The sequence below is a fragment of the Theropithecus gelada genome, chromosome 2, assembly GCF_003255815.1.
Source record: "Theropithecus gelada isolate Dixy chromosome 2, Tgel_1.0, whole genome shotgun sequence".
In the NCBI taxonomy this organism is placed as follows: domain Eukaryota; kingdom Metazoa; phylum Chordata; class Mammalia; order Primates; family Cercopithecidae; genus Theropithecus; species Theropithecus gelada.
In genome coordinates, this window is record NC_037669.1 from 120704086 (window position 1) to 120722826 (window position 18741).

Below are 18741 nucleotides of genomic sequence, written 5' to 3' on the forward strand. Positions count from 1 at the left end.
TCTTTAAATTTTAAATTTAACAATCTAAGATAACTTTTTATATCTTTATTACAGATCCCTCCCCAAGAAGAAGATCTTGGACGAGAGAAAGCGAGAGGTTGGAGAGTAGACACTAGTATCTAAGTTGGGGAAACCTGGTCACTTTCCAGAGAGAGCAATTCCTGAGGTGGGCGGGGGCGATTGGAAGCTGAGGACCCCACGTGACCTCGGGCTCCTGGGGCTGAGCCGACCCCGCCCCTCCCCTCCCCGCCCGCCGCCTCCAGGGGGGCGCATGCGCAACCCGTGTTAGTGATGGAGGAGAGAAGATGGCGGAAGCGGAGTGAGTGACTAGATGGTGACTGATGTCGTAACTAGGGGGGCGAGTTGGGGCAGCGACACGTTCCCCCAGGGGAAAGCTCAGGGCTCTTTCGCGGGCAGTGTGGGGAAAGAGAGACTCGACACCCGTCTTATCGTGGAGGAGCCTGCTAGGCCCGTGTCGGGGGGCGAAGGCGAACTCTAGGGTTCAGTTGCCCTCCAGGCAGGAGCGCCCCTTCCGCCGTCAGGTCCCGGATCTGCTCGGCCTTGCGCGCAGGGTCACCGTTGGGACTCCGGGAGCTGGGGCTTTCCGGGGAACGAGCCCGGGTGGGCTCCTCAGGCGCTGTCATTTCTGCAAGTGGGCCCGGCGGGCAGCCTTGTTACAGCTGCCTGCGCAGGGGCCCGCGGAGGCTGCGTAGGGCAGGGCGGGCACTGCCAGGCCTCCTTCGCCTTCCGCTCTTTCCCGCCTCGGCACCACCCCACTCCTCCTCAGCGGGAGAACCCGAGACGCGGGGATGTCCACAACCCTCGTGCCGGAGGCCTGCAGGAGTTGTCGCAGCGTGGGCCTGAGAGCGGCGGGGGCTGCTTGCAAGTCTCGTGAGGCTGAAAACACCCTGAAAGAAAGATCTTTCCCTCGAGTCTCTGGCTGCAGCGTTGCTGCCTCACAAGCAGGCCACATTCTTGTGTGTCGGTGTGACGTTATGCTTAGTTAACGACTCCAGAACTTACTGTTTCCTGGGTAGGCCTCTTGTGCACCAGAACTGCTGGCTGTATTTTGCGGGTATTAGTATGCCTAGACGGTGGAGTTTCCAAAATTGTTCTTTTGTGCCAGGCCTCAAAATGCAGTGCGATGGTTTGGCCAGTTCCACTCACCGATGTTTAGACTTACGCCTAGAATTTGGATTCTCTGTGACCATTTTTGGTTCGTAGTTAGAACTGTTTACCATACTGTTTGGATTGGAGGGCATGGTTGAGCAGATTAACACTTTAAAAAGACCAGAACGTAAGCTCGCCTTTTGCATGTCACTGGTACACTATATGGTAGTAGTATGACAGGCAGCAGTTTGGTAAAAAGTTTACCTTATCTACCACTAATACTGTATAATGTTGAACAGTTACTATATGATGCTGTGATTTGATTGGAAGGCAGTTTGGGAAAAAAAAAACCAAACCAGAAGCATAAAGATGTATGAATTATTCACTAATCCAAAAAGTAAGTGAGGAGTCAGCTTTCTTCCTGACGGTTTTCCTTTCACTTTTCCTCTTATTTTCTTTTTCTTTATTTGTGACAGCGTCTTTCACTCTGTCTCCCAGGCTGGAGTGCAGTGGCGTGATCATAGCTCGCTGCAGCATGGACCTCCTGGGCTCAAGCGATTTTCCCACCTTAGCCTCCCAAGTTGCTGGGACCGCAGGCCTGTGCCATCAGGCCTGGCTAATTTTTTATTTTTCATTTGTAGAGACAGAGTTTCCCTATGTTGCCCAGGCTGGCTTTGAACTCCTCAGCTCAAGCAATCCTCCCCCAAAGTGGTAGGATGACAGGTGCAAACCGCCACTCAAGGCCCCCACTTTTCCTCTTATTAAATGTTTTTTTTTTGTTCGTTTTTTTCTTTTTTTTTTTTTTTTTTTTTTTGAGACGGAGTCTCGCTCTGCCGCCCAGGCTGGAGTGCAGTGGCCGGATCTCAGCTCACTGCAAGCTCCGCCTCCCGGGTTCACGCCATTCTCCTGCCTCAGCCTCCCGAGTAGGTGGGACTACAGGCGCCCGCCACTGCGCCCGGCTAGTTTTTTGTATTTTTTAGTAGAGACGGGGTTTCACCGTGTTAGCCAGGATGGTCTCGATCTCCTGACCTCGTGATCCGCCCATCTCGGCCTCCCAAAGTGCTGGGATTACAGGCTTGAGCCACCGCGCCCGGCCTTGTTCGTTTTTTTCTACATTTGGTTCCTCAGAGAATATAAATACTGTTTACATACGTAATACAGAACAAAGAAAATTTGTACTTAAAAAAGCAACGCTATGGGACTAGTGTATGTGTACCAATTAGTGCCAAATTCATTTGTTTTTTTGTGGAATAGAAAGTGTTCTTGTTACATTCTTGTCAGTACTGCTAATGTGGGGTGGGTGGGATTTAGTTTCTCAGAAGAAAAGACCTTAAAAAAAGGGAAGATAAAACCAGTATAATCTCGGCCGGGCGCGGTGGCTCAAGCCTGTAATCCCAGCACTTTGGGAGGCCGAGACGGGCGGATCACGAGGTCAGGAGATCGAGACCATCCTGGCTAACACAATGAAACCCCGTCTCTACTAAAAAATACAAAAAACTAGCCGGGCGAGGTGGCGGGCGCCTGTAGTCCCAGCTACTCGGGAGGCTGAGGCAGGAGAATGGCGGGAACCCGGGAGGCGGAGCTTGCAGTGAGCTGAGATCCGGCCACTGCACTCCAGCCTGGGTGACAGAGCGAGACTCGGCCTCAAAAAAAAAAAAAAAAAAAAAAAAAAAAACCAGTATAATCTCTTGTGTGCTTTTCATCTTCGAGGTACATTTCTGACCCGACAAAAACTACTGCTGTTCTGGTTTCTAACAATATGGAGGTCCTTAGAATTGACTTAAAATGTTTGAATTTATTCAAATACAGATTCCGTATTTAGTGGAATTTTGTACAACAAGTAAGATTATAGTATTGGAGGGAAAAGATCAGAAAGTCTGGTATAAAAGGGTCCTTTACTGTCCATTCATGAGGAAGGGACATAATTTATGTTTTCAAAGTCTGGAGTAATTCTTTGTGAAAAAGATTTTGTAAGGATATGGGAAGTTGCTGTTAGCTGCTTCTCTGTGTTCTTACAGCAACCTGCTAATAAGTATAACTCAGTCATTAGAAGTAGTAAGGACAAGGCCGGGCGCGGTGGCTCAAGCCTGTAATCCCAGCACTTTGGGAGGCCGAGACGGGCGGATCACGAGGTCAGGAGATCGAGACCATCCTGGCTAACACGGTAAAACCCCGTCTCTACTAAAAATACAAAAAAAAACTAGCCGGGCGAGGTGACGGGCGCCTGTAGTCCCAGCTACTCGGGAGGCTGAGGCAGGAGAATGGCGGGAACCCGGGAGGCGGAGCTTGCAGTGAGCTGAGATCCGGCCACTGCACTCCAGCCTGGGTGACAGAGCCAGACTCTGTCTCAAAAAAAAAAAAAAAAAGTAGTAGTAAGGACAGTGTTGTAGACTGATTAGGGAAAAGCCAGTGTGAGTTAAAAAAAATACTTTTTAACATTTTTTAAAAAGAACTTATTTTTTAAGCAAAGTATATATGGTAAACTAAACTAAGCTAGTTTAAGCAAAGTATATATGGTAAACTAAAACAGTCCTTAGGCATTCTGTTCTAATGTATAGGTAAGAATGACTTTAGTTTATAATTAGTGTAATCAAAAGAATGTAAAGAAGTGTTTTAAAATACTCTGATACTGCTTAAATTTTTATTTTCCTAGGTAGGTTAGTATTCTCTCATCACCTGTTTTGGTTTAAAACAAATCTTTCGGTAATGCAAAGATAAACTTTTGGCTATGCTTTATCTGAGTTACGTATTCTGAATCATTTGAATTAAAATGTAGTAGGTATTAACTATTAAATATGCTCCGTATATGTGAAGTATTTTTCCCTTCTAAGTGCTTACAGGGACTGTGTGCTCTCTTTTATGAGGGTGTTCCTAGCAGTTTAGATTACTGCTGATTATTTCTTTGGAATGAATATTCTTTAAAGCTCATAAGATAATGCTTTTACCAATACAAACCCTTTGTGTGACCTGCCAGATTTAAGGATCATAGTACAACTATGGATAGTGAACCAAACCCGGGAACATCTTCTGTGTCAACAACAACCAGCAGTACCACCACCACCACCATCACCACTTCCTCCTCTCGAATGCAGCAGCCACAGATCTCTGTCTACAGTGGTTCAGACCGACATGCTGTACAGGTATTTCAGCTGTAGTGATGGGTAGTCTTAAGACTTAAATGTCATATTACTTTTTGCTTAAGCCGGATTTATGTATTGTTTCATATTCTCAAATGTACAGTTAGAATTACTAATGTTTGAGTCAACTGTCTCAAACCGTTTTGTGTTGCTATAGCAGAATACCAAGACTGGGTAATTGTAAAGAAAGGAAACTTACTTCTCATGTTTCTGGAAGCTGGGAAGTCCAATATGAAGGTGCTGGCATCTCACGAGAGCCCTCTTGTTGCCTCATTCCATGGTGGAAGACTAGAGAGCAAGATAACAAATTTGCAGCCTCAAGCCCTTTTAAAATATCCTTTAATCTATTCATGTGGGCGGAGTCCTTATGGCCTAATCACCCCTCAGGGGTCCCACCTCTTAACACTGTTGCATTGGAGATTAAGTTTCCAACACATACTTAATTGGGGGACACATTCAACCACAGCAACAGCCAACAAAATTAATAATCATACTATTGGCCAGGTGTGGTGGCTCACACCTATAATCCCAACACTTTGGGAGGCCAAGGCAGGCAGATAGCTTGAGCTCAGGAGTTGGAGACCAGCTGGGACAACATGTTAAAACCCCATCTCTACAGAAAATACAAAAATTAGCAGGGCATGGTGGTGTGCGCCAGTGGTCCGAGCTACTCAGGAGGCTGATGTGGGGGAATTGCTTGAGCCCAGGAGGTCAAGGCTGCAGTGAACTGTGATCGCACCACTGTACTCTAGTCTAGGTGACAGAGTGAGACCCCGTCTCAAAAAAAAAAAAAAAAGGCCTGGTGTGGTGGCTCAAATCTGTAATCTCAGCGCTTTGGGAGACCAAGGCTGGCAGATCACTTGAGTTCAGGTGTTTGAGAACAGCCTTGCCAACATGGTGAAATCCCGTCTCTACTAAGAACACAAAAATTAGCCAGGCATGGTAGTGCATACCTGTAATCCCAGCTACTTGGGAGACTGAGGCAGAAGAATCACTTGAACCCTGGAGGCAGAGGTTGCAGTGAGCCAAGTGCGCCGCTGCACTCCAGCCTGGGCAAAAAGAGTGAGACTTCATCTCAAAAAAAAAAAAAAAAAAGCCGAGCGCAGTGGCTCATGCCTGTAGTCCCAGCACTTTGGGAGGCTGAGGCAGGCGGATCACGAGGTCAGGAGATCGAGACCATCCTGGCTAACACGGTGAAACCCCGTCTCTACTAAAAATACAAAAAATTAGCCGGGCGTGGTGGCGGGCACCTATAGTCCCAGCTACGTGGGAGGCTTAGGCGGGAGAATGGCATGAACCCGGGAGGCGGAGCTTACAGTGAGCCAAGATTGCGCCACTGCACTCCAGCGTGAGCGACAGAGCGAGACACCGTCTCAAAAAAAAATTTTTTTATATATATATATATACATATGTATATATAGTATTGAGAAGGCTTACATTTGTCAGCGTGTAGTTTATAAGATTATGTGTAAAGAAAATTATAAGGGGAAAGTCTCTAGGGTGCTGCTGCAATGTGAAGACACTCAACCTAGAGCCCCAACATGCAGAATGGCTGTAGGTTTATCTATTTTATATTGGAACTCAAAATATAGACTCAAGGAGATCTGTTAAGGTGTGTAGATATGTTATGAAGTTCATTTTAAACCCAGGTGGCCTAAGACCCGTAAGCAGGAGGATCCATTCTAAATCCCTTAGGAGCAGAGGGGGAAGGGAATATTGAACTAGGAAGTCACTTAGTTGAGAAAGTAAAGTTTACTTAGTTAACATTTATGATAATGGAGGAGGTTGGGGCAATATGGTATTATATAAAAAAAGGCATGGACCTTCAACTCTATTATGCTTTGTTTGAATTCCGTTTTCATTATCTTTAGGAGTTATATAGCCTTGGGCATGAGACATAATCCCCTTAAGCCTCAGAAAACTAAAATGAGGGTGAGACTACCTATTTCATTAGTTACTCTGAGGATTAAATGAAGTATCTTTGAGATTAAATGAAGTATCTAGAACTGTGTAAGGCACATTATAGGTTTCCAGTAGGTAGTAATAGCTAATACTTATTGAATAATTACTACGTGCCAAACATTTGATAAATGTTACATGAATTACCTCCATTAATAGTTACCATCCCTCTATGAAGGAGCTATTATTATTATCTCCATTTTACTGATGGGAAAATAAATGTTTTAAATTGGCTAAATAACTTTCCCAAACTCACCTAGCTAGTTCTCAGACTTCAGCCTTTGTGCCCTTAATCACTCTGAATTCTTATTTTTTCTATTATACCTGCTTTCTTTCGGTAGAATCAGGGTAATTGCATCTACCCTGAAAACAACTGCTTGCAATATAGTCCTTCCTCTGCTCCATGTTTCCATGGTGGATACCCCAGTATAATGTCTATTTAACTATTTTATGGTTTAGGATTTAATTTTCCGAAGTAACTGTGGAGTGGAACCAGCCGGTTCACCAGAAATTAAAACTTGCATGCAGAGTGGGGTTTTAATGCTTTTTACCTTTCGCTGAGGTAACGGATGTAGGGAAAAGGATGTAGGTTTTTTTTTTTTTTTTTTTTTTTTTTTTTTTTTTTTTTTTTTTGAGGCTGAGTCTCGCCCTGTAGCCCAGGCTGGAGTGCAGTGGCATGATCTCGGCTCACAGCAACCTCCACCTCCCCAGTCCAAGTGATTCTCCTGCCTCAGCCTCCCGAGAAGCTGGGATTACAGGCACGTGCCACCGTGCCCAGCTAATTTTTTATATTTTTAGTAGAGACGGGGTTTCACCATGTTATCCAGGATGGTCTCTTATCTCCTGACCTGATAATCCGCCTGCCTCAGTCTCCCCAAGTTCTGGGATTATAGGCGTGAGCCACCGCGCCTGGCCCTTTTTTTTTTTTCCTCTCTCTCTTTGTTGCCCACGCTGGAGTCTGGTGGCATGATCACAGCTCACAACCCCCTGGGCTCAAGTGATCCTACTGCTTCAGCCTCCTGAGTAGTCGAGACTACAGGCACATGCCACTATGCTTGGCTAATTTTTTTATTTTGTAGAGACAGGATCTCACCGTGTTGCCCAGGCTGGTCTTGACCTTCTTTCTTTAAGCTATCCTCCTGCCTTGGCCTCCCAAAGTGCTGGGATGAGCTGCCACGCCTGACTGATAATATGATAGCTTAATATACTATTTTGTCCTCTAGTTTTCAATTAAGCTGCATAGATTAATAAAAAATTAATAAAAAGATACGTAGATGTAGATATATCTCATAAATAGCACTAACTCTGGTTCTTATGAGACCATAGAATTGCTTCTCCCAAAATGCAATCAATCAATATTTATTGAACTGCTTACGTAATTCTTTAATTTTCCAGCTTTCGTTTTCAGTCCTGGGAATTCTCTTCACCCTCCTTGGGTGAATAAGAATTTATAATAAATAAGAACAATGTGCTGTATCTATAACTTTTATTTACTCATTGCTATAAGTTGAGCATTGAATAGTAGGGAAGGACTGTGCTGACAACAGAAAAAATGAGTATACTCTGACAAAAGTATGTATCAAATAGATTGTTTGTTATTTCAGTTTGATTTTAGAAGTTTTTTCTGGATATTGTCCAGTGATTTTAGAATTTTGTTATGGAATTAGAAGAGCAAATAGAGATTGATCTGACTAAAAAAGGTATGTTGTTGTAATACTGAATCACTTAATGCTGGCCTATAGTTGCCTGCAGGTAGGGGTCAAAAGCTCCCATTGATTTTGTGACAGAAATTTGTATCAGGCATAGCAGTCTATAGTTGGAGAGATGAGATACTAACACATAAAAATAAACAATAACACAGAAATATGCTTTCTTGAAATTTAGATAAAAGGATTCATGATGGTTCATGATAAAAGGATTCATAAAAGGTTCAAGATGTCCTGAGAGACCCTCAAGCTATAGGATTATGGCACTATTATTCCCTTAGCTCTTTGAAGACTCTGGTTTGATGCTGCGATTAGGGTTCTGTGCTGTTTGAGTCACAGTGAGCACAGTGTGACTTTTGGATTTGGTTGTATAGGATTGACTTATTCTGACTTAACCTTTTGGACAAGTGTAGGAGTTTTCTCTGATTTTACTAGAGTACTTGTATATTTATTTATGAAGTTTCAGGCTCAGATTTTACATTTTACTAATAAATATTCACAATAATTAACACTTTTTAAGGAATTTTTAAAGTAAGAATAGTTTTATTCAATGTTGAAGCAAAACAAGGTATTTGACATTTAAAATTTTTAAAAATTATTCAGTAATTTTCTAAAGAAGAAATAGCTTTATAATTTTTTAAATTTTATTTTATTTCATTTTTTTTGAGATGGGGTCTTGCTCTGTCATCTAGGCTGGAGTGCAGTGGCATGATTTCTGGTCACTGCACCCTCCACCTCCTTGGTTCAAGCAGTTCTCCCACCTGAGCCTCCCAGTATCTGGGATTACAGCACATGCCACCATGCCTGGCCAATTTTTGTATTTTTAGTAGAGACAGGGTTTCGCTGTGTTGGCCAGGCGAGTCTTGAACTCTTGACCTCAGGTGATCAGCGTGCCTTGGCCTCCCCAAGTGGTGAGATTACAGGCATGAACCAATGTGCCCAGCTGCTTTGTAATCTTATATGATTATTAATAATACCTACTCATTGTAAGATTTCAGACATTTATAGAAAAGTATGAACTAGAAGCTAAAAATCACCTCTAGCTACTCATCAGTGGTCTTTGAAAGTTTTCCTGTGGATTCTTTCAAATATGTATATATTTTTGAGACGGAGTCTCATTTCGCCCAGGCTGGAGTGCAGTGGAGCTATCTTGGCTCACTGCAAGCTCTGTCTCCCGGATTCACGCCATTCTCCTGCCTCAGCCTCCCGAATAGCTGGGACTACAGGCGCCCACCGCCACATCCTGCTAATTTTTTGTAATTTTAGTAGAGACAGGGTTTCACCGTGTTAGCCAGGATGGTCTTGATCTCCTGACCTCATGATCCACCCGCCTTCGCCTCCCAGAGTGCTGGATTACAGGTGTGAGCCACTGTGCCTGGCCTGATTCTTTCAAATATTTTAATATAAAAATGGTATCTTACTCTATATACTATTTTGTAACCCACTGATTTTTTTTTGTTAGTAAATATAGATCAGTATCAGCAGTGTGCACTATAGTGGTCAGTGGTTACCACAAGTTACGTTTACATTAAAATTAATTAAAATTCAATTTAAAATTAATTCAACTCTTTTTTTTTTTTTTTTTTTTTTGAGACGGAGTCTTGCTCTGTCACCCAGGCTGGAGTACAGTGGCCGGATCTCAGCTCACTGCAAGCTCCGCCTCCCGGGTTTACGCCATTCTCCTGCCTCAGCCTCCCAAGTAGCTGGGACTACAGGCGCCCGTCACCTCGCCCGGCTAGTTTTTTGTATTTTTTTAGTAGAGACGGGGTTTCACCGTGTTAGCCAGGATGGTCTCGATCTCCTGACCTCGTGATCCGCCCGTCTCGGCCTCCCAAAGTGCTGGGATTACAGGCTTGAGCCACTGCGCCCGGCCTAAATTAATTCAATTCTTTAGTTGCTCTGGCCACATTTTAAGTGCTCAGTAGGCACATGTGACTAGTGACTACTGTATAGGACAGCACTGATCTACATTACTATTTGTAATGACTGCATGGTAAAGGTATTTCTCTCCACACCCAAGCCCTGAATTCTACCAAGTTTTATCCAAAAAGGTTATACCAACTTAAATTATTACTAGCAGTATAGGAGTATTGGCTTCCTCAGGGTAGTAGTAATAGTCTTTTAAATCTTTATCCATCTGAAAGTTGGAAAATAGTATCATGTTTTAATTTGTAAGTTTTTGACTACTGGTGAGATCGAAAATCTTTTGAAATGCTTAGTTGGCCTGTCTTTTGTGAATTGTCCACTGGGTTTTGTTGTTGTTGTTTTTTTTTTTTTGAGACGGAGTCTCGCTGTGTCGCCCAGGCTGGAGTGCAGTGGCATGATCTCCACTCACTGCAGCCTTTGCCTCCCAGGTTCAAGCAATTCTCCTCCCTCAGCCTCCCGAGTAGCTGAGACTACAGGCATGTGTCACCACACCTGGCTAATTTTTCGTGTTTTTGGTAGAGAGGGGTTTCACCATGTTAGCCAGGATGGTCTCGAACTCCTGACCTTGTGATCCGCCCACCTCGGCCTCCCAAAGGCTTGCACCACTGCTTCCAGCCCACTGGGTAGTTTTGATGTGTACAAGTTAGTGGTTTCTAGTGATATGTAACTAGGAAAGAGATATGTTAATAAGCTTGATGATATTATGTATTAAAACAGTGAAATTTTAAACTGCTACTTTTTTATATTTTCATTTTCTGATTAAGATAAAGGTTGAGATTATGGTTTGACATTGGTTCAATTGACTTATCACAGGTAATTCAACAGGCGTTGCATCGGCCTCCCAGCTCAGCTGCTCAGTACCTTCAGCAAATGTATGCAGCCCAACAGCAGCACTTAATGCTGCATACTGCAGCTCTTCAGCAGCAGCATTTAAGCAGCTCCCAGCTTCAGAGCCTTGCTGCCGTTCAGGTAAGACTAAAACAAATTAAGAGTTTATGAGACCAAAGTTTCTGTTTTCTGTAAGTAGTTACTGAAAATAAATACATAGGGTATTATTTCAGAGTTCTCAGATGTCCTGTGGTTATTTTTCCTGAAGGAAATATATTAATAGGTTGCCAAATAGAAGTTAATTGAGAAAAAGGGGCTATGTTTTTTATGTTACTCTGTTTCTAGCTTTTGTCTCGGTACTTTTTATCCAGACTGGAGAACTGCAACTAGTGGCTTTGTTATATGTATATAGTTCTAGGTACAACAGTGGGTACTTAGGCTTACATAAATTGTATTTTTACTAAAAATAAGATTTAAAAAATTATGTAGGTAATTATACTCATTAAAAAATCAAAATAAAAAAATGAAACGGGCCGGGTGCGGTGGCTCAAGCCTGTAATCCCAGCACTTTGGGAGGCCGAGATGGGCGGATCACGAGGTCAGGAGATCGAGACCATCCTGGCTAACCCGGTGAAACCCCGTCTCTACTAAAAAATACAAAAAAAAAAAAAAAAACTAGCCGGGCGAGGTGGTGGGCGCCTGTAGTCCCAGCTACTCGGGAGGCTGAGGCAGGAGAATGGCGTAAACCCGGGAGGCGGAGCTTACAGTGAGCTGAGATCCGGCCACTGTACTCCAGCCTGGGTGACAAAGCGAGACTCCGTCTCAAAAAAAAAAAAAAAAAAAAAAAAAAAATGAAACGATTTTAAATTGTTTATAAGAGATAAAGTAAAACTGTTCTTTTACTCTGCCTACCACTGTTTCCCATTCTTCAAAGGTGGCCACTGTAACAATTTAATACATACTTCTCCAGAAATTATCTATACAAAGATATGTATATCCATCTTTCTAAAATCCAATCATATTATTCCCACTGATAACAGGATTTCATTATTAAATGCTTGTTTTTTAAAAATATTTCTGGCCGGGCGCGGTGGCTCAAGCCTGTAATCCCAGCACTTTGGGAGGCCGAGACGGGCGGATCACGAGGTCAGGAGATCGAGACCATCCTGGTGAACACGGTGAAACCCCGTCTCTACTAAAAAATACAAAAAAAAAACTAGCCGGGCGAGGTGGCGGGCGCCTGTAGTCCCAGCTACTCCGGAGGCTGAGGCAGGAGAATGGCGGGAACCCGGGAGGCGGAGCTTGCAGTGAGCTGAGATCCGGCCACAGCACTCCAGCCTGGGTGACAGAGCAAGACTCCGTCTCAAAAAAAAAAAAAAAAAAAAAAAAATATTTCTGTTACTATTGTACTATTTAAATAAAGCTGTTAAGATTTAATCTTAAATCCCCTCACCGGAGGAGGATCTCAGTTGACTGAACCTGAAAAAGGTTTATTTCTGTTACCAATAGATTCTCAGCTGTTGCTTCTTCTTAGTAGTGTAATTTTAAATAACATGTTCGTGATACAAGTTTAGGAAACTGAAACCCACTGGCACTTGCTGTAGCTCTAATTTCTTTTTCATAACTCTGGAGTAGTGATTCCACTTTAAAGATGACAGAGACCCGTAAAGTGAAACTGACAATAAAGTAGTTAATAAAAATAAGACTAGTCTTTGGATCCCGTTTTCACCATTCAGCTTTTTCGTATTTAAAAAATCTGTTTAACCAAAGCTTAAGCCATGTTGACTGTAAAATTGTTTCATGCATAGGCCTTTTGACATTTATTGTTGTGGTTTGGTGTTATCATGGTACCAGAAAGTTCTTAACTTTAGGTTTTTACCGATGTATTATAAAAGTCTTACTATTTTAGGCAAGTTTGTCCAGTGGAAGACCTTCTACATCTCCCACAGGAAGTGTCACACAACAGTCAAGTATGTCCCAAACGTCTGTAAGTTCCCTAAATTTTTTTTTCCTGGATTTAAAATTTTAAAGAATTGTTTTCCAAAAGTAAACTTGTTATTTATGAAGCCGTTATTATAATTTGTTGCATGCTGTTTAAAGTAACAATTGCCCAGAAATAGGAATGATAAAATTCAAGAATTCATAACTAATGTTAAACTTATGAAAATCTGAGTCTTAAAAATACTTTTGTATTATTTCTTGTATATCTTTTTGCATTGATCATGTTCAGGTCTTAAGTGGTTTCAGTTTTCAGTGTGTATTGAAAGCCTGAAATATACAATGCAGAGATATTGGCCATGAATTTACTGTGATATACAATAGAATGTCATGTCCTTGGTAGACATCTAAGCATTTCTAACTTTGTGCCATTCACATTTTAGAAATTATACTTCCAGCTTACATGAGTTATTTGGGTTCAATTTGCAAGTATCCATTCGATATAGGGTAATTTATTTTGAGAAAGGAGTAAAAGAAAGCTGATTTGCTATATTGCACAAATATATTGGGAAATTGTGCAAAGTTTCCCAGGTAAAATAAATTTATGGGCATGATAATACTTGTTTAGCTTTAATTTTGGTATAATTTTAAACTGCAAGAATAATTAAAAAATTTCTGTATATACTCTACTCAGATTAATCAATTATTAGCATATTGCCCCATTACTTTATCATTCATTCTTTCCCACTACATGTGTACATATTATTTTTTTCTGAGTCATTTGTGAGTTGAGACACGTTCCTTTATTCCTAAATCCAAATTCCTAAATACTTTGATGTGTATTTCCTAAGAACAAGGCTATTGTTCTATGAAGCCATGGAAAAATTATTAAATTCAGGAAATATAACATGGATACAATGCAGTTCATATTCACATTTCATCATTTGTCCCAGGTTTCCCAACCTCATCACTGTGGACATTATGAGCCAGATAATTCTTTGTTGTCGGGGGCTATTGTGTACATTATAGGATGTTTAGCAGCACCCCTAGCTACTAGATACCAGCAGCTTGTGGTCTTTCTCCTTCCTCTAGTGTGACAACTAAAGGTGTCTCCTGGTGGGGAGCAAATTGCCTTTACTTGAAAACCTAGTAATGTCCTTTCTAGATACTTTTTCCTGGTCCAGAATGGTAATACTTTGATACTTCATAAAATTGGCTCCCATACAATATAGTTTGTAGTTTAAGGAATTGAAGGCGAAATTGTGCTGTATTTCTTCAGCTAAGGGTATGGTCTTTGCTAAATACATGCTGTGGTCAGCATATAGTTTTTTTTTTTCATGGGAATGTCCTGGAGTAGGAACAAGATTAGATTAAAAAGTTACCTATGACTTGAAGATGTTAAAGAAAATGAAAAAGTTAAGTAATGTAACCTAGCTCTAAGCATTAATACTGTAGTTTGGTCATTGACATCAGATGTCTTTAATTAATACAATGGTAGTGGGAAAGGAGTGGTAAACATTTTGTGGGCTACTGAAGGGAATTATATAGACAAATTCTTTATTCTGCAAAATACTGGAATAATGATAGGATATATTTGTATAGATATGTTATTTTGATTTTTTTTCCTTCATGTTATTAAAAGGTATCTTTTTAAACTGTTTTCTTTCATTATGGCTTTATGTATGTGACATTCACAGAAGTTAGAATTCTAGTGGTTGTTATTATATGTATGACATTGTTAATGATACTTGTCATAAACCAGCAGTATTATACCATGAAGTATGCCAAAAGCTGTAAATGGCTGGTGGGAGAAGATAAGTAGGAAGAACAGATTCCCAGTAAAATAAAGGAATAAAACATTACATTTGCTTTATTTAGTATCCTTTGTGAGCTTCTGCTCACGTAATTTGACTAGCAGTAAAAATTATAGTGCCCAAGGTAACTTAGTAAGTTTAGATCAATATCCAAAAAGGGGGTGGAGCGTGGTAATAGAAATCTCAAGTGGTGATGATAATGAGCCATCAGGTAGCAGACTAGTAGTTTTCAGAGTTTTGGTTATTTTGAGTTAGGTTTCCAGATAACAGTGAAGCCATGGGAAAGGGTCCATTCTCCAGAAGAAAAAAGGGCTGTCAAATAACCAACTGGGTAGTTGGGGCTTAGAGTAGAAGTGGGATCCCAATGGGGAAATGGAATATTATTTAAAAAATCAAGTCAAAAGTCCAATCATACCACCTGGGGGAACTGTGTACCTACCGACTGTTCCTATTGTGAAAACCTGAAATGCTCTAAAATCTGAAATTTTTGCACACCAACATGACTCTCAAAGGGGGAGTGTCCATTGGAACATTTTGGATTTTGGATTTTTAATTTTGGCATGCTAAACTACTTTGTATCTTTCCAAAATCTGAAAAACCAAAACAAAGAAAATCCGAAACACTTCTGGTCCCAAAGATTTCATATAACAGATACTCCATCTATATGTGGTTTGGAGAGTAGACTATTGTTAATTGAATGTATAGGGAACTAGTGGGTACCTGCATTCTTTTCTTTAATTAGAATCATGACTAATTCTAAATAATTGTCAGTAGTGGAGGGGTGATTTTATGATTGTTTGGCTTTGAAACTAATTTGGACTGAGCCTTTAGGTTTATGTCTTTAGTATTTCAACTTCAATGGGGCAAAGATTTAGTTAAATTTTAAAATGGAAGTTAAACCAACTAAAAATTTTACTGCTACCAAAAAAACAGCATAAGCAAAGTGAAAACAAAATGGGAGAAAATATGTTTGCATAAATGGGTAATATTTCTTCTCTTTTTCACTTTAATTTTTTTTCAAAAAGGAAGACAGAATTTTAGCCTTTTTTTCTTTTCTTTTCTTTTTTTGAGACAGAGTCTTCCTCTGAGGCTGGAGTGCAGTGGCACAATCATAACTCACTACCACCTCCATCTCCTAGGCTCAAGTGATCCTTCTACCTCAGACTGCTGAGTAGCTGAGACTACAGGCACACACCAGTACGCCTGGCTAAGTTTTAAAATTTTTACTAGAGATGAGGTCTCGCTGTGTTCCCCAGTCAGACTAGTCTCGAACTCCTGAGCTCAAGTGATCCTCCAACCACAGGTCACAAAGTGCTGGGATTATGTGGTATAGGCATGAGCCACTACACCTGGCTGATAATATTTCTAAAATACCAAAGACTGTTATATTAGTAAGATGAACAGTGAGAATTCACAGAAGATCTTAGTTGGTAATTTTTAAAAGAAAGACTATTTTTTTTTTTGAGATGGAGCATTGCTCTGTCTCCCGGGCTGGAGTGCAGTGGTGCAATCTTGGCTCATTGCAACCTCCTCCTCTTGGGTTCAAGCGATTCTTCTGCCTCAGCCTCCCAAGCAGCTGGGACTACAGGCATACGCCACCATGCCTGGCTAATTTTTGTATTTTAAGCAGAGATGGGGTTTTGCCATGTTGGCCAGGCTGTTCTCGAACTCCTGACTTGAAGTAATCTGCCCTCCTAGGCCTCCTAAAGTGCTGGGATTACAGGCATGAGCTACTGTGCACGGCTATGTTTTGACTTCTAAACACATGAAAATATATTTAACATATCAATAATAAATGTATGTAAAAAGGCTGGGCATGTTGGCTTATGCCTGTAATCCCAGCACTTTGGGAGCCCAAGGCAGGCAGATGATACCCCATCTCTACAAGCAAAATACAATAAAAAAAATTAGCTGGATGTTGTGGTAAGCGCCTGTAGTTCCAGCTGCTTTGGAGGCTGAGGTGGGAGGCTTACTTGAGCCCAGGAAGTGAAGGCTGCCGTGAGCTGAGATCGCACCACTACACTTCAGCCTGGGTGATAGAGCAAACCCTGTCTAAAAAAATAGAAATATATGTACAAATAACAATGAAGTAACTGTTTTCATCTGTCAAACTAGAAAACAAGGAAAAACATTTACACAATACCTATTGTTGGCAAGAATGTGAAAAAGTAGGTATACTCATACACTATTAGTGGGAATATAGATTGGTGCAACTCTTTTGGAGGGTTATTTGGCAGTGTGTGTTAAACTTTAAAACGTACATGCCCTTGCTGAGAATGGTGGCTAATGCTTGTGATCCTAGTGCTTTGGGAGGCTGAGGTGGGGGGATCACTTGAGTCTAGCAGCTTGAGACCAGCCTGGGCAACATAGACCCCATCTAATAAAAAGAAATTAGCCAGGTGTGGTGGCGTGTGCCTGTAGTCCCAGCTGCTCAAGAGACTGAGGCAGGAGGATTGCTTGAACCTAGGAGTTTGAGGCTATAGTGAGCTATAATTGTGCCACTGCACTCTAGCCTGGGCAACAGTATGAGACCCTGTTTCAAAAAAAGCCAAAAGAATCTGTGCGTACCCTTTCATAATAGCACTCTCACTTTTAGTGACATAATTAAAAATGACCTAGATAATTATGCCCATATGCATGATATATAATAGTGAAAAATTATAAATAATATAAATGCCCATTAATTGAGGATTAGTTAAATAAATGATAGTTAATTCCTACGGTAGAATACTATAGCTACTAAAAAGTACTGTATATTTGTCTACAGAGAGACTTGGATTTTCATTATGTATTGAGTGTAAAAAGCAAGAATGCATTGTGTAAGCTTGTTTAACTTATTTATTTTGGTGGTTCTATTTGCAGTCTAAAATTAATTGGGGCCAGGCGCAGTGGCTCATGCCTGTAATCCCAGCTTTTTGAGAGGCTGAGGCAGGCAGATCACTTGAGGTCAGGAGTTCAAGACCAGCCTGGCCAATGTGTGAAACCCTATCTCTATTAAAAATACAAAAATAAGCCGGCCGTGGTGGCATGTGCCTGTAATTCCAGCTACTTGGGAGGCTGAGGCAGGAGAATCGCTTGAACCCGGGAGGCAGAGGTTGCAATGAGCCGAAATCACGCCGCTGCACTCCATCCTGGGTGGTAAAGCGAGATTCCATCTCAAAAAATAAAAATATAAAATTATTATTTGGTTCCTCTTTATGTCTTCTGTTTCTTTAGGGAGACCTTTTTTTTCTCTTTTTTTAAAAATTTGTTTTAGGTATGCTCGTTGTTGCTTATTTGAACCATTATTTTTTTAAGAGATGGGGTCTCACTATGTTGTCCAGGCTGGCCTCCAACACCTGGGCTCAGGTGATCCTCCTGTCTTGGCTTCCTAAGTAGCTGGAACTATAGATGCATGCTACTGGGCCTGACTTCTTTGAAGCATTTTTATGATGGCTGCTTTGTCATATAATTCTTTTTTTTTTTTTTTTTTTTTTTGAGACAAGGTCTCACTCTGTCACTCAGACTGGAGTACAGTGGCATGATCTTGGCTCACTGTAACCTCCACCTCCTGGGTTCAAGCAGTTCTCATGCCTCACCCTCCCAAGTAGCTGGAATTACAGGCGTTTACTACCATGCCCGGCTAATTTTTTTATTTTTAGTAGAGACGGGGTTTCTCCGTTTTGGCCAGGCCAGTCTTAAACTCCTGACCTCAGGTGATCAGCATCCCGAAGTGCTGGGATTACAGGTGTGAGCCACTATGCCCAGCCTTCATCATGTAATTCTGATATCTTTGTTATCTAGGTATTGGCTTCTATTGATTGTCTTTTTCATTCATTTTGAGGTTTTCCTGGTTTTAGATGTGATGAGTGATTTTTTATTGAAACTTGGATGTTTTTAGTATTATGTTGTGTGACTAGTGATCCTATTTGACCTTTTAATTTTGGCTGTTTCTCAGTGGGAGAGTGTGCTGCCTTCTTCATGCAGTATGAGGGTGCAAGTGTGAGTCCCCATATGGCATGAAATACAGGGGGTGCAAGTACAGATTCCCCAGTTAGCCTCCATTGACACTTGAAGGGATGTTCCTCTTAATTGCTAAGCTGGGGTGGGAGTTCTGGCTCCTCACTAGGCCTTTACTGAAGCCTCTCTGGCTAGAAGGAATGGGAGTACCTTTTACTCTTCCCCACATGGTCTCCACTGAGACTGCAGGGTGCATGGGTGTGGTGGTGGTGGTTTATCATCACCTGGCTAGGATGAAAGTCCTGTTCTCTATATGGCCTTCTCTGACATGAACCTGTTGGAGGGGTTGAGGGAGTTGGAAAATCAGGTTCTTTGCAGACATGG

General features: G+C 41.5%; 1 protein-coding gene across 3 annotated transcripts in view; it reads left to right on the top strand.

Moving 5' to 3' along the window:
* The first annotated feature begins 277 nt into the window (after positions 1-277).
* PHC3 (polyhomeotic homolog 3) overlaps positions 278-18741 on the top strand; it is an 89572-nt gene continuing 71108 nt past the window's right edge. The window contains exons 1-4 of one of the 3 annotated variants that reach the window (XM_025375573.1): positions 278-319; positions 4085-4250; positions 10652-10807; positions 12576-12653. In XM_025375573.1, the coding sequence (XP_025231358.1) occupies positions 306-319; positions 4085-4250; positions 10652-10807; positions 12576-12653 (414 nt within the window). In that variant the 5' untranslated portion in view covers positions 278-305. Of the gene's footprint in view, positions 335-4084; positions 4251-10651; positions 10808-12575; positions 12654-18741 lie in introns of all 3 variants that reach the window. The other 2 variants (XM_025375571.1, XM_025375572.1) reach the window with 2 other exon arrangements.